We start from the raw sequence: 15,457 nt of genomic DNA, 5'->3' as shown, positions 1-15,457 counted from the left end.
ACTTGCTGTCCGCGATGGAAATCCAAATGAGCTGCTAAGTTGGTTTTGGACAGTATGGTAGACGGTTTCATTGCTACCGTATAGTAGAATGAAGGGAAAAAATGATAGGCCTCGACATAATTTTGCACTGATGGCCGTTTTACGTCCTTCTTTCTTTCCTTTTCGTAGTCCATAGTATTTTACTGTTGAAATTACTACCGAGGTTTCTTTCTTTTCTTTGATTCGTTTTATGCGGTACACCTGGACTGGATGGATGGACACCACTTGCGTCACTCTACTCTACAGTACTGTTCTACACTCAACTACAGTGGCCCAAATCGTACGATACTGTACAGTGTACACTACTGCTGTAAATTTCCTCCGTAAGCAGTGAGTAAGCATAAATTCAATCTTGAGCATCATCATAGTATGGTATACAGTATTATCATCCAAATTCAACGTATACTAAAGGCGACTGCATAGCTAAGCACAGTCTGTATTGAAATTACAAATTTACTAGTCTGTATATATGTTACGGCCAAAACCCGAAGTCCGCGTATTGGCCCGGGCACTACGCGTAATGGCCAATATTACCCGGGCAATACGCGTATTGGCCAACTTCGGGTTTTGGCCGTAACCTATATATACAGTACTGTATATAGTTGAACTGCGAAAGGATTAATAAAAAGGAAAGGCTATTTTAGCAATGCTTGACCATGCGTCGAGTTAGAGGTAATCCATCAGCAGACGATAGTTACTGCTGCACGTATTCTAACAAGACGAGGCCCATTCAAAAAGTAATCGGGCGGCTTCAATATCTACGCTATGAAAAATGCATTCCATACATTTATTATGCGTCGAGTTGGAGGCAATCCATCACCAGACGATAGATACTTCTGTACCTATTCTAACAATATAATACAATCATTTTAAAGCTATATTACGCATTGTTTTTCATTGAAATAGCGTCATATGTTATGGCTGTTATTAATAAGACTTCAGAATGCAAGACTACACTTATGAAACTATTCTAGATATTGTTTGATTGACTAATATTTAGTTATAGAATGAATTTATCAATATCTTTTAAATATTTCTTGTCAAAATAAGCGGCATGGTAATTTATTCAAGATATTTTCTGTCTTGAACTTGAAGTATGTACGTCTAGAATCGGAGTGAACACTTGATCAACATAACTTATTACCAAAAGAAAACCGACAGTATTGATGGCATTAAAGAAAGTAGGGGAAATCCATTGAATACATCGATTACATTTTAAATTCGCTCATCGTGACCTCTGTACATATCGAAATACAATTGTACATGATGAAAACTCGGCATCGAATAAGCAATTGACCTAATTTCTATAGAGGTTTATGAAAAGTAATTTGCATTTGTAAAACTAATCGAGTTCAAGAAATATTTCTATTTACCAAATAGAATTCTTTCTTTCTAACATATAACGGTAAATTACCAAAATATTAATTCTTAACAAAGCGTATTCAAGATATCAATCATTATTTAGGTGGATATTAAAGAAGAATACGGCTACTTCCTATAGCGGAACTTAGAATCTGTTAAAATGTGGCATTTTTTCTGATACTTGCAGCTGGCGAGGTTAATTATATAATACTATTGCACTCGATCTAATGAAAAATACCTTAAGGTTCCTTATACGGTATACAATCCTATCTGTTGATAATAAACTGCAATAATCTGGTATTGAAATCGGAGGCTAATAAAAACCAAATATCGGATAGATCTCAATTTTAAAAATAACTAAAGCGTGATTGACGAATTGCGGGTTTTCTATTCTTGCTTTTTGTTAGTTGTTACTAGGTAGTAAAATAACAATTAAAACTACCAATAAACATATGATATGATTCATTTATGTAGTACAATATCTTCGGATAAATAATCAGTATACATGAGATTCTAAAAATTGTGATAATAAAAGAGGCCAAATTTCTTTATCCTTAACTAGAAAATTCTCAGCCTTTATCAGTATATCACTAGCTATATTGGATAACGGTTATTAATTAGAGTATTGTCTTCAAAAAAATTTTGATCAATCTTATAGTTTGTAGAATTTTAAATCACTTGGATATTTACTGAGGGCTAAAATAAAGTAAAAAATGCATTGATTGAGGCAATCAATATATCTAAAGTGTTTATATGTAAAAAATAACCTTAAAATTTGGTCTTTAAATACTTTAACCGAGTAAATAGTTGTTATAATATCTATAGTGCTGTGAGAGTCTAGCTTAAATTTTCAAATTCAGTCAATTAGTACAGGAAATCGTTTTTTTCGGTAAAGGCAAATATTAATAAGTATGCCTTCAAATTTTAATATATGATTTAAAAGTAATTAAGGTTAGTATGTCGACACCAATAACATTAATTTATCCACCATGTTACAGATGTAGTTACAGCTATTGCTAATAAAACTAATGAAATGAATTATTTCAGTAGACACAAAAATTAAAACTAGCTAGCAATTTTGAGGAGATAAACAACTGTTAGTATCATAACTAATAGCTTTTAAATATTAATGAATCGCTGATAAATATCACAATTATATTAATCTGTTAACTTATTAATTAGTTAATTCAGAATTGGTTATACTGTGCTAATAGGTTAGTTGCATATTGTGAGTGAATATTTGATAATTAATATGTATATAATTGCATCAGCTAGTTTTTATTATCTTTTATGTCCTGTCTTGAATTTTTCTATCTTATTTATGCCGATTTTTGAGTTACTAATTGTTACTGTGTAAATAAGTAAATTGCATAGATTTACGTGAAGTCTTTATTAATTTTTAATCTTATTTACCCTCTTATTATTGTGTATCTCAAGTTTTATTGTCTCTTGTTCATCATAAATGTGCTACTAGTTCCAATACCAATAGCTTTAGTGTGATAAAGTAATTGGATGGAATATGTTAGCATTTAAAGTCTTTATTAATTTGACGATTCCGGTCTTGTTTTTATGGCTTTATTTAAATTTTGTATTTATTCACACACACTATGTTGATCCTTTTTAAGCTCATAATTATTTTGATATCGTTAGTTTTATATAGCATGAGTAGAATGAATACGCATATAAGATTCATTAATTTATTATTGTATCATCTCGCACATATAACACAATTTATCTTATCCATCTTGATTATGCCAATTTTGTGAATACCGATCTTTGTGGTATAATGGCGTCTCTAAACAGTTTTGTATTATAAATAGGATTAAAAAATATTTCTTGTCGATCGAAATATGCGAGCTTCTATTAACAGATTTAACGCACCCATTGACCAGTTTACATTGTAATCTCCAACAAAACTTTATTGCTAATCGAATAATAGTAATTGGATACGTGTACAGCTCTCTTCTAATTTTACTGATAAAAAGTCTGCTAAATATATTGACAACCATCTAAGACTTTAAGCTCATTAACAAATCTTTACTTCCTGTCGAATGATACTCAATTCCACAAAAACATTATGTAAAACCTGGCTAATAGCACTTGTAATCTTAATTTGCAATGAAATGGAATGAAATAAAATAAAGATTGAGATGCCGTAGCACAACTCGTACTGTTAATGAAGAACTTAACACGTTTATTATCAAAGTGTAAAACAAATATTTCGAAAAGAACTCATCCATAATTAATCAGTGATTATTTACTTTGCAATACGCAGACATACTCGTTGATTACATGGGTCTTCAATATAGAATAACGCAAAATGTTAAATAAACTTAAATTAATTTTACATACCGTACTTTAAACAAAAAACTACCTATATAATGATAATACAGTATGCAAACTTAGTAGTCGATGAATATCTTAATCCGGCGTGGAAACATCCTCCCGTAAATTTTCATCCTCATCATCGAAATCAAGATAAACATAATTGGTTGGATCGAATTGATCCATCGATAAATACCCCTAAATATCCAATGATATCATGTCCAAATTGACACAAGGATGATAATCAATACACCATATCAAATCATTTCTTGCCGCCATGATGTTAAATTTAAGAATAAAAATGAATGCCTACCTCTGTATCATTAATGATTTCATCCAATTTATCCAACAACGTGGAGAAAGAAGGCCGATTATCAGGATTTGCATCCCAACATGAAGTCATAATTTCAAAACTATTCCGATTTAGAATAAAATGTTTATTTATTAAGGTTACTGACTGAAAAATAAATACCTTGTGCTCTCAATGTATCAAAATTGTGCTATTAATTACACTATCATATTATTTATTACATCTCATCAGAGCAATGATCCGGTTTAGCAAGTCGATGGCCGGAAATAATTGCACTTCTCAACTGTCTTGGATTACGAAATTCCGAATAGGGTCTCCCACCTACAAACCAGTAGTTACATGAGTAAAAAGCCAGTTTCGTGCTAATACTAATTATAGGGCAGCTTACCGTAAATCTCAGTAGTATTTTGCTATTAAATTTTAGTATATAATGTATTATTGCTATATTAATTGTATGCAACTAATGACGTTAAGCTCTCTTCTAAAAAATTGGACCATAAAAACGTAACATTGGAATGTTATCCTTCAAAAAGCTTCAAATTATGCAGATAATCAGCAAAAGTATTGCTAATTATTCTTACCAAAGGTAATAATCTCCCACATAAGTATACCAAACGACCATCTAAATTGTGAAAGTTCATAAATGTTATTGCCAAAGTAGCAGGTAACATACAAATTATTTAAAATCTTAACTAAACTACTCTGAAATAAGCTATTAATTTCTTATAGCTCAAGCCTGAGTATGTAAAGTTTAGCATCTGATTACTTAATAATAATTCAAAACGTACTTGATATCAAATAGAATTTACTATACCTATCGCTTTTTATGGAATAGAGATTTTCCCTAATAGATTCGTAAGCCATCCATTTCATTGGTAGCTTAACTTCCTATAGAGTATAGATATAACAATTTAGCAATAGATATATAACATATAAAATTATACATATGATTATAAGAGATATCAATAAAAGGTGCTAAAAACCCGCATAAAACATGGTCATCACCATTTTATTTGACTTATAGACACCAGTATCGATACTGATGGATCAATGTAAATGTTGTGGGTAGAGATTCATTTTGAAATACCGTTTACGAAAGTACAAACCTTGTTGGTTTCGTGATATACTTTAATTTTAGAGACATCGCGTGCTAGACCAAAGTCAGATAAACGACAAACCATACCATCATGGCTATCAGTGGCTAAAAGGATATTCCTAGCAGCTAAATCACGATGAATAATCTACGAATATATCACGCAAACAATTCATTACGATGGATCCGATAAGTCTAGTTTCCAAGCACTCGCATTCTCTTTTTAGACCTTAGTACAACAACTGATCTCCTACTACGACGATAGACGGTTTGTAAGTGAAATTGCTGTCACTTGCCAATTATATTTAGGTAAGTAGGCTTACGCTATTAACTTTAATCAATTTAATATCTTGTCTTTTTCGTATACCTCATAAAATAGACCATTGTAAAAAGCTGAAAACTACTAGACAGGTAAACCTTATATTAAGAAAGTAATTCAATATCTAACTATTTACATACACTATTGGAGTTATTAAACATCACAGAAATTATATCATCATCATCGTTTAATTTATCATTAAGCCACGTTTTAGCCTTATTTCGCGAGTAATTAGGTCTCATATTATGAAAATATTGCGACATTTGATCATTTGAGTACCTTATTTAAGTTGAGAATTATTACAGATCACAAAATGGTGCGACTATCATTCAATCTGTTTATATGTACTTAGATAGTCAATCCTCCCGTATGAAGGTAATCTAATGCCTGATTATCTTTATATGTTTCACTACGAATAAATTATAGCATAATCATTACATACGTATTTTAAAGAAGATCTAAAACATTCAACCATCTTCACACGATGATTAACACTGAAATATTATATGTTTTAATTTAAAGATGATTCAATTTTCAACCATCCTTCCCTAAATTACTAAATGAATAAATTATTATCTATTAAGCAGATAATAACTAATCTTAATTAGACATTATTAATGAAAATATATTTTACTTCAGATAAACTGTACAATCATTAAATATCTCATTTTAGTTTAGGTAGTTAAGATTTATTTGATGAAAAGCGTAACTGGCTAGTACTATAAATAGCTTTAGTACCTATACAGTATGTACGATGAGCTATCTCGGTATATCGTGCAAAAGTACTAGGACTTAAAAAGCCCCTCTAACTGTCATTCCTGTGATCTCTTGCCAATGTAGATCTTAAAACCGTAAATCGTTCTAAAATCAGTTGACTTACTAGTTTAGATTCTAAAAAGTGCATCGCTTGAGCAATTTGCCATATAAATTTCGTCATTTCAGTTGAAGATAAATCTTTGTCGGTACGTGCAATATAAGTATAATCAACGTATCCTCCTTCCTTTCCAAATCCAGAATGACTACGTAAGTAACGCAGTAAATCTCCATGTTCTGCATATTCCATGACGATATATGATAATTCTATAGAATTTCCGTACGCAATTTAATGATAAAAGAAAATAAAATATGCAATAAGTAAAATTACTTAAAGTTGTTGCAATTATATTTCGATATTTATATTCTACTCAATTCTTGACGGTTTCAAATTTAATCTATTTTCCCGTCAGCAAAATTTTAGAAATTCTATAGGGTCCTCAAATAATATTTTTGTATCTCAATTTTTATTGAACGAAATTTTATAATTAAATCAACTGATGTTTTGGGCAGTACTTAATAGCCATTTACTGTTAGTCTGGTACCAGTAGATTTATTACTTTTAATCCGTCACTACAAGTATTTTCATGGGAAAGAACTAGGTTTTAGTGTAGCATCTTGGATGAATTCCACTACATTATTAATTAACTGATTACATCATAACTAACTAGCCTACTTCTAATGAGTAGTGGTATCATAAATATCTTCAGTTCGTGCGATTTTGATTCTAGTGATCACTTAGGAACTCCAACACGAGGAAATGACATCTTATAATTCCTATTATTCTTTTAAAATATCGTATTGAAGCTAGGCTCAAATAAAGATTAACATATATCAATTGTATCATAAGGAGACAAGATTCCATATTGCAGCAGATGTACAACTGTAACTCCAATACTTGAATTACCTGACGAATGGCAGCAATGTAACATTTTAATAATGTGGGGACTTTCATTTCCAAGCAGCTGCATGACCTCAATTTCTATTGCAAAATTACTTACATCCAGTAGGGTTGCAGTATCTAGAAATTGCCATTTAAATCATTCAGCTTAGCTCTAAGGAGATTTATCTTCCTACGATTGCTATTATCATCTCAGAATAACATAAATCCAGCAAAGCCTCCCTTATGATAGATAATTTATAATAAAGTAGTGATAATTGTGATCCGCTTGACAAGTACTACATAATCAGGAAAATGCACCTCTTAGTAGCTTTACAGCAACATCATGCGTAGATTTTTTGCCGTTTAATTTGATAGCTGCGACACCTTTGTAGACTTCACCAAATGCTCCCCTACCAATGGTTTTATTGATCTCAATTCCAAAATTTTTCAATAATAGATATTTTCGTTCAGGCAAATCAGTCACTACTTCCAGCTCAATTGGAAAAGCTGCAGTTGTTGTCATTTCCTATTTATGGGATTACAATAAATTTAAAGCTTCTTAACTTCTCTCCAGGAAATCAACTTCAGAGAACATTTTTCAATACTTTGAAATTTCTAGCCAATAGGTAATTTGCGGTAGCTATACTTACTGTCTGATCAAAGTTAATTAACGGACGAGATCGATTTCGGGCTTTATAAATTTTCCATATGCCAAAGCTAATCATCACTAGAAAGGATGCCGATCCAAGTGCAATACCAACAATGGTTCCTACATCTCCAATTTGTGGACCAGTACCAGGAGTAGCACGAATGCCTGTCGATGTTGTTATGATTTTAGGACTAGATGCCGTTCCAGTAGATGCTATGGATGTTGTCAATTTATTTATAAAATTAGTCAATTCTCATACGCTGAATAATTTCTACTTTCATCAATAATCAAAAACAACAATTAAAATGGGGCAAGACGAAATTACTTTTTCGAGATTCTTTTAAGTTTTAAAATAAAAGAATTCTAAGTCAAAATCTCTATCATAGAAATACCGATACTAGCAATAGCAATAGAAACAGTTGATTACGTGGTAAGACATGTTATAAACAATTACCATTACTAAGCAGGATAGCCTTAATATATAAACGAATATTATAAAATTTGAATTAATAGCTGCAACTTTAATTTAATTTAATTAATTTGATCAATACTGAAAGAGCAGAGCGTAACTAGCTAATCTATTTTCATATCTTGTTGCGTAAATGTCAATGCACACCGGTACTGCTTGGACAAAATCCATCGCCAACTTCATACTGATCTAGGCCATTAGGACAAATGCAGAGATAGGAACCAGCAATATTGCGGCATCCTTCATTAGGAAGACATTGAGCTTCGCCATTATTACACTCGTTTACGTCTAATAGTATTTTGAAAGAAGCAAGAAATTAAAAAGATGATTCACTATATGTAAAGTACAGTACTATGCAATATTAGCGCTGCAATTTAAAGTTCTCCCTATCACGATTACATTAATTTTATTTCTTATGGCGAAGTAGCTGCCGTCGTAATTACAAAGACAGATTCTTCAAATATTATCCAACGTATTACAGTCAAGATTGAAGTTGTTACCTCTACAAATTTGATCAACGTCATAAGAATAACCCAATTTGCATTCACACTCGTAGGAGCCAACAGTATTAACGCAATCTGCATTAGCACCACATTCATGTGAATCCTGTTCACATTCGTTCAAATCTTTATAATGTAGCATTAAAAAATAGCAATTACAATTCTCCGATAATTTCTGATATGAAAATTGACAGATTATAATTAACATAATATTAGCAATAGAGTAAAAGTCACCTTTGCAAACTCCCTCTAGATCTACAGCGTATCCAGCAAGACACAGACACGAATAACTTCCAATGGTATTCACACATTTGGTATTTTCCTTGCATAATCCATCTACCAAGCATTCATTAACATCAACACATCGTTCATTCTCAATCCTAAAGCCTTCTGAGCACGAACATTTGTAAGATCCAATGGTATTTTGACAGCTAGTATTAGTTGGACAAATTGAAGATTCCAAGCACTCATTAATATCGACACATTCATCTCCATCATCCTCAAATCCAGTCTTGCATGTGCAAATATAAGAGCCGGGAATATTTTGACAATTTGCATTAGCTTCACAAACATCATCTTCGCACTCATTAATGTCTAAATATAGGGAATAACGCTATATAAGTAAAGGAAACTACGAATATTCACAATATGATCATATCTCAACTACTATAAATGCTATCGAATAATATTTTATTACTGCAAGTAATTAACTCTTGAATACTATAAAGCATATTAATAATCTTTCATATTCTTGCAAGCCTATGTACTGAATTGTATACAACCTATCCATGTTTAGATTTACTACAACAGCCACAAAACACAAATCTGTGGCTAATAACAGAAAATATAGCATTGCTATTCAAATTTAAATTTATCACTACATTTTGATGAATTTTGCATACACTATATAAAGTTGATATAGTACAGCCGTATATTAAAGAGATTATATTCCATTGCATGTTTGTACTTAGTAGAAGTCGCATACATCATAATATGAATTATTTAGCAAATTATGCTCATAAATCAATTAATTTTGTACAATATTAATGTCAGCAATAAATAGCCATTATAATTCTTATTAGCACATTCATATAACGTGTATGGTAACCTTGATCATTACAATTAGGCTTAAAGTACTCCAACATCTCTAGCGAAAGACTTATATGCCCAATTCTAAAAATTACCTATACATTTCGATGTTTCATAACCAGGATAGCATTCACAAAGATAGGAACCCTCAGTGTTAACGCAATATGACGTATTTAGACAATTTGCTAATTGCTGCTTGCATTCGTCAATATCTAAAGAGAATAACATAAATATGAATGATAATATAGTCCATTCCTTCTAATCAATATGTCTTGGATAGATTGGATAGATGAAGCCTATAATCATTTATTTGTCTAGACATTAGAAATGACCCAATTCTAGAAAATTATGGAAATAGACATTAAATTTATAGGCATTATGCTACCCTCACACTCGTATATTTGTCAATAACTGTAGCAGCACACTCTACATGATCTTCATTCAGTCGATTTCCAACAATCAAGTTAATTTTGAGATAGTATTTATACCGATAGTGTATGATTACTTAATTCCTAATACTTCATAATGATCTTTGTTTAAATTCTTATTACAGATTTACTCGATGTAATTTATAACGATAAAAATGACAAATTTATAGGAGCACCAAACAGAAAAGAGTAAGTGAAAAATCTAGATACAAGCATGGAACATAAAATTTACACCTCATAATCCGGAAATAAGTCTCTAAAATTGAAGAAATAATATCAACTATAACTGGCAATTGAGATCCTTTATCAATAAAGGAAGGACTTGTAGTTACTAAGATTGCTATCGCTAGCAGTCCCTGCTTATAATAATTCATACCTTGACACTTAGGAATAGGGCTTGACCAATTTCCGGATTGCATACAGGTAATATTGTGCCTTCCTTGTAACTCATATCCAGAATCGCAAGAAAATACAAGGCTTTTAAAGATTGAATAATCACTTCCTACTACTTTACCATTGGAAATAGAAGTAACCGTTGGACATGTAATTTCTTTAACAGAAAGAAAGGAGTAACGATCAAGATTCGCTTAGTTATCAATACGACATAATCCGTAAGACAATTCCATCATTTAGGAATTGTAATGACTAGGCAAAGTCATTAAATTTACTTACTTTTACAATTTGTTGGCTGTATACTATTTGCAGGACAGGCGCAATAAAACGAGCCTTGTAAATTTTGGCAGTACGAAGGCGCAAAACACCTAGCTACACCGATCTTGCATTCATCAATATCTGAAATTGTAACAACCATAATATCCGATATAAGCAACATGAAAGAAAATTGGTATAGTGATGAGCTATATCACGTAGTAATAAGATAAAAAAAGAGGTTGGTAATGCATGGAATGAGTTTATTTAATAATTTCATCTCATGATACCAGAGTATAATTCTGGAAATTAATAATCTAAAATTCATCAAGGACTCTTTACCAGTGCATGTGGTATCATTAATTTGTCGGTAGCCTTCCTGGCAATCGCATTTATAAGAGCCTAAAGTATTTTCGCAAGTTTGATGTGGATAACACGGCCAGGAAATCGTGCTATTACATTCATTGATATCTTCGCAATGTAATCCATCCCCAGTATAGCCAGCATTGCAAGTGCAATTAAATGAGCCAGGTAGATTAGTACAAGTCGCTTGAGCATGGCAAGGATTGTTCTTTTTCGTACAATCGTTAATATCTGTTGAGAAAATATTCATTTACAATCAAACTTTGCTTAAGAATCGATTAGAAATAATTAATCAAGAATGATAAAATAACAACGGAATAAAATATCCCTTTAATTAAGATAGTAAAATATAAACCTAAAGTTAATATGTTTACTACATCGGTAATGGCATTTTCATGAACAAAAACTTGCATTTATATAGATAAAATTAACATTATCGCTGTTGGTAAAGTTTTCTAGATGAACGGAAATGTAATCATCTAATAGAATGTATTTGGCACATTTTTATCGGAAAGATAGTAGAGCATTAGCATCTGAGATTCTGTGTTAGCAACTTTCTAATTGCTGTTCCTCTAGATTAGCCTTGGCAATCCAGTGAATCAAGATTTCTATTTATGAAGGCAAACATCAGTAAAATTTTAAAATGCTATTTACATCGTTAATACTGGCAGCCTTTAGCTGATGAAAATATATAGTTATAAACGAAAAAATTAGTAACGACTTTAAGTATTACTCATTTGGTCAACACCCGCAGCTTAAAAAGTCCACCACAACATGTATAATACGAAGAAGAAAATTTTAATAATCCAAACACCACTTTCTGATTAATGTAAGCAATCCAAAGTTAAGAAATAATAAAATATTACTATTTTTCAGCCAATTAGCTATACTCGCAGAATAATAAATTTATGAAGTAACCCATATACATCCGCTTGCGTACTGTTGGTTCTATAAAACGAATGTACGGTACATATATAGATCGCTAACTAATATATCGTGCTGTATACCAAACCTAAGAGTTCATCGTATACTAAAGCAGATCGTTTATTGTAAATAAAGACCATAAAATTTGCAATATACAACTACCTTGAAAATTGCAGCAATTTAATAGTTTAAGCAATTACTGTGGGTGATTGAGATCTTATTAAACACCCTGATTAATAATACCAAATGTTATAGAACACTGGATACATATTTTACTTTCCGTAGCAGTGTTACTTTCATTTTATTTGAAAAATGTACAGTATATTCCACTATTAGCACTTTAATTATCCCAATTTATCGTTAAAAATATTTCAACTTCAGATGCCTGATGCCTATACATATGATATTCTTATTACTAGTGTAGACTCTATATTAAAATACATACTCATAAAGTGCATTGAAATATGAACAATCCTGAGTAATTCTCATCGCTAGCATCTAAAATTATGGTAAATGCTTAATTAAGCAATACTGTACCTTTACACCTCAGCTTATTTTTAGCAAGAACATATCCATTAGGACATTGGCATTCATAGTTGCCAGGTAGATTACGACATGTAGCAGGAGCAATACATTTATGAGTGTTGAGGAAACATTCATCGATATCTTTTGCAGATATAAATGAATCAAATAAGGATTTAATCAATTCTACTTATTGAGGACACGATTGTTATAGCTTTATAAATGAAATGTTTATGCAGCCATAACGATGGATAGGCTATTATGCAGTGTAAAGAGAAGATTAATAGAATGCAGTAAAACCTTGACAAGTTGTTCTCGTATCGATTTTATAACCGGCCGGACATTGACACTGGAAGGAGCCAACAGTATTATAGCAAAAGGCTGGTGCTTGACAATCATCTTTATTATTAATGCATTCATCAACATCTACCAAAAGAAATATGCGATTTTTATATAACTAGACGATAATTTTTCAGTATTTTTTAATCGAAATTTTTGCTTTACCACTACAGTTTGGCAAGGAATGCGACCAGCTTCCATTGGATAAGCAGTATAGAATAGGTCTACCCGTAAGATAGTATCCACTATTGCAAGTAAACGAAATATTAGCTCCACAAGAATAGCGATTACCAGAGACAGAGCCGTCTTGAAATTGAGTAATTGCTTGACAAGTACTACCATTACCTATAAGTAACAGCAATGGTCGAAATAACTAATACAGTTTCTCTTATATTGTCAATTATTATTGTAGTTATAATTAGTTCATCCATTTACTGACTACAAAACTGTTATGGTAATAGTTTTCCGTATTTTACCTACTCTACTACCTCTATATCAGTATACAAAACTATAAGCACATTTAAACAGCTTAAGGCTATTTTCCAATCCGATATTCAACTTACTTGCTGCACATTTCTGCAATTCTTCACTGGATAGCGATAGTTCTTGACAGCTATAGCTGCCACCGACGTTGATGCATTGTTGATTGCTTGTGCAATTATGGCTACTTTCCATGCATTCATTAATGTCACTACAACCAGTCGTTGATGAATTTCTATAACCTTGTTTGCAAATACATTGATAACTTCCTTCCGTATTAATGCAATGCTGACTATGATTGCATATATTGTTATAAAGGTTGCTAGTACATTCATTGATATCTTGACAAAAAGTAGCATTAAAGTGTACGTAGCCGCCTGTGCAAGTGCAATTAAATCCACCAGGTAAATTGGTGCAGCCAGATCGAGAATCTGGACAATTCTTAGGTCGATTTTTCTTACTACATTCATTTATATCTACAATGTTATAATCCAAAAAGTACTTTAGCAAGCGATAAACAGCATCAATAATATAGACCGTATATCTAGGATATCGGCAAATAAAATGTATGCCTCTAGAACACATTCATCATATGTACGTATATATTTAATAAAGGCATTAATATCGAATGAAATATAGACCACTGTCTTAACATGAGCAATGTGTAGTTATGGAAGAATAGAAAAACAAATAATATCCCTGATCGAAGATCAACAATATATTAGATTGATAAACTCGTATATTATACAGCTGGTCTAATGAGCACAGTTAGTTATTGTAGCATTAATATCAAATAAAATTGGGCCATTGTACTAAATGTAAGCAATATTTAATGGTTATAGATGAATGCATAGACAAATATGATCTATGATCGACGACGGCTGAGAATGTTTTGGATTGAGGATGTATCATACCACCTGGTCTAATGAGCATTATTAGTAAGATAAGTTCTCATTGATTACATAAAATGTTACCATGTCAAGCTCGACAAGGCCATTTCTTAGGATTAATTTAGTTTAAGGAATCTAGGCAGTGGACGAATAGTAACACCTCTGTCTTGAAACAATAAAGAATCTTCTAACTAAACTCTATAACTTTACCTGTACAAATTTCATTCTTACGATTCCACACGTATCCTTGTGCACATTGGCACTGGTAGAAACCATTCTTATTGATGCAACTCGAGACATTACACTTTGCTAGGCCTTCCTTGCATTCGTTAATGTCTAAATATATAAACGATCGAATAATGACATCAAATATTTATATAGTGAATTACCAACATCTTCCGAAATGTAAGAGTGTAATATACACAATTTGAAAGTCTGCAGATATTTCAAAATTTCGTCTGCGCTATTGCTCTACCTTTGCAGACAGGTAATGCATTGGACCATTGGCCAGAACTGAGGCATTCAGTCTCGTTTGCTCCTACTAATCGATAGCCTTGATTACATAGGAAAGTTAATTTAGTACCAGGTGTTATGCCACTACCCTGGATTTTACCACGACGTAGAGAATTAATGACGGGGCAATCTGCTATAATTATCCCAATAGGATAGCACATCAATGAAATTCATATTAATTATAGAATACAGTATAAATTATTCTAACTACAGTGACTAGCATAGAGGCAGCGATTTACTTATAGGGCAATTTGTCATAACCGTCAATTGTATCCATAGGATAAAATGTAAAATGAAATCTACAGTACATTAATTAGATCGCACGGTAGTGAATAACTTTATTAAAATCTACATATAACCACAGTAGTTTATGTATAGTTGTGTAGCCATCATATATCTAATTGGATATATATCCATTTATAAGCGTATATTTATACACACGTAATTAATACGTGGTGCTGCCGTCCTATTAAATACAGCACTATAGCCTAACATGGAA

The 15,457-nt window shown here is 31.8% G+C and overlaps 1 protein-coding gene across 1 annotated transcript; it reads right to left on the bottom strand.

Moving 5' to 3' along the window:
• Window positions 1-3,822: 3,822 nt before the first annotated feature.
• Window positions 3,823-15,119, bottom strand: TRIADDRAFT_51865 (uncharacterized protein; the record flags this gene model as incomplete). The annotated part of the gene is made up of 22 exons (XM_002107859.1): window positions 3,823-3,924; window positions 4,040-4,139; window positions 4,258-4,357; window positions 4,618-4,658; window positions 4,851-4,924; window positions 5,143-5,277; window positions 6,329-6,528; window positions 7,169-7,282; window positions 7,463-7,670; window positions 7,795-8,006; window positions 8,410-8,550; window positions 8,763-9,356; window positions 9,947-10,063; window positions 10,656-10,829; window positions 10,952-11,071; window positions 11,270-11,521; window positions 12,752-12,880; window positions 13,037-13,162; window positions 13,241-13,420; window positions 13,639-14,031; window positions 14,656-14,781; window positions 14,921-15,119. 22 exons carry the CDS (start codon window positions 15,117-15,119, stop codon window positions 3,823-3,825), a joined length of 3,837 nt encoding a protein of 1,278 aa, XP_002107895.1.
• Window positions 15,120-15,457: the final 338 nt, after the last annotated feature.

Source organism: Trichoplax adhaerens, genomic scaffold (genome assembly GCF_000150275.1).
Source record: "Trichoplax adhaerens TRIADscaffold_1 genomic scaffold, whole genome shotgun sequence".
Lineage (NCBI taxonomy): Eukaryota > Metazoa > Placozoa > Uniplacotomia > Trichoplacea > Trichoplacidae > Trichoplax > Trichoplax adhaerens.
Note: the sequence above shows the minus strand (reverse complement) of the source record. Positions and strands in the feature narration are given on the sequence as shown.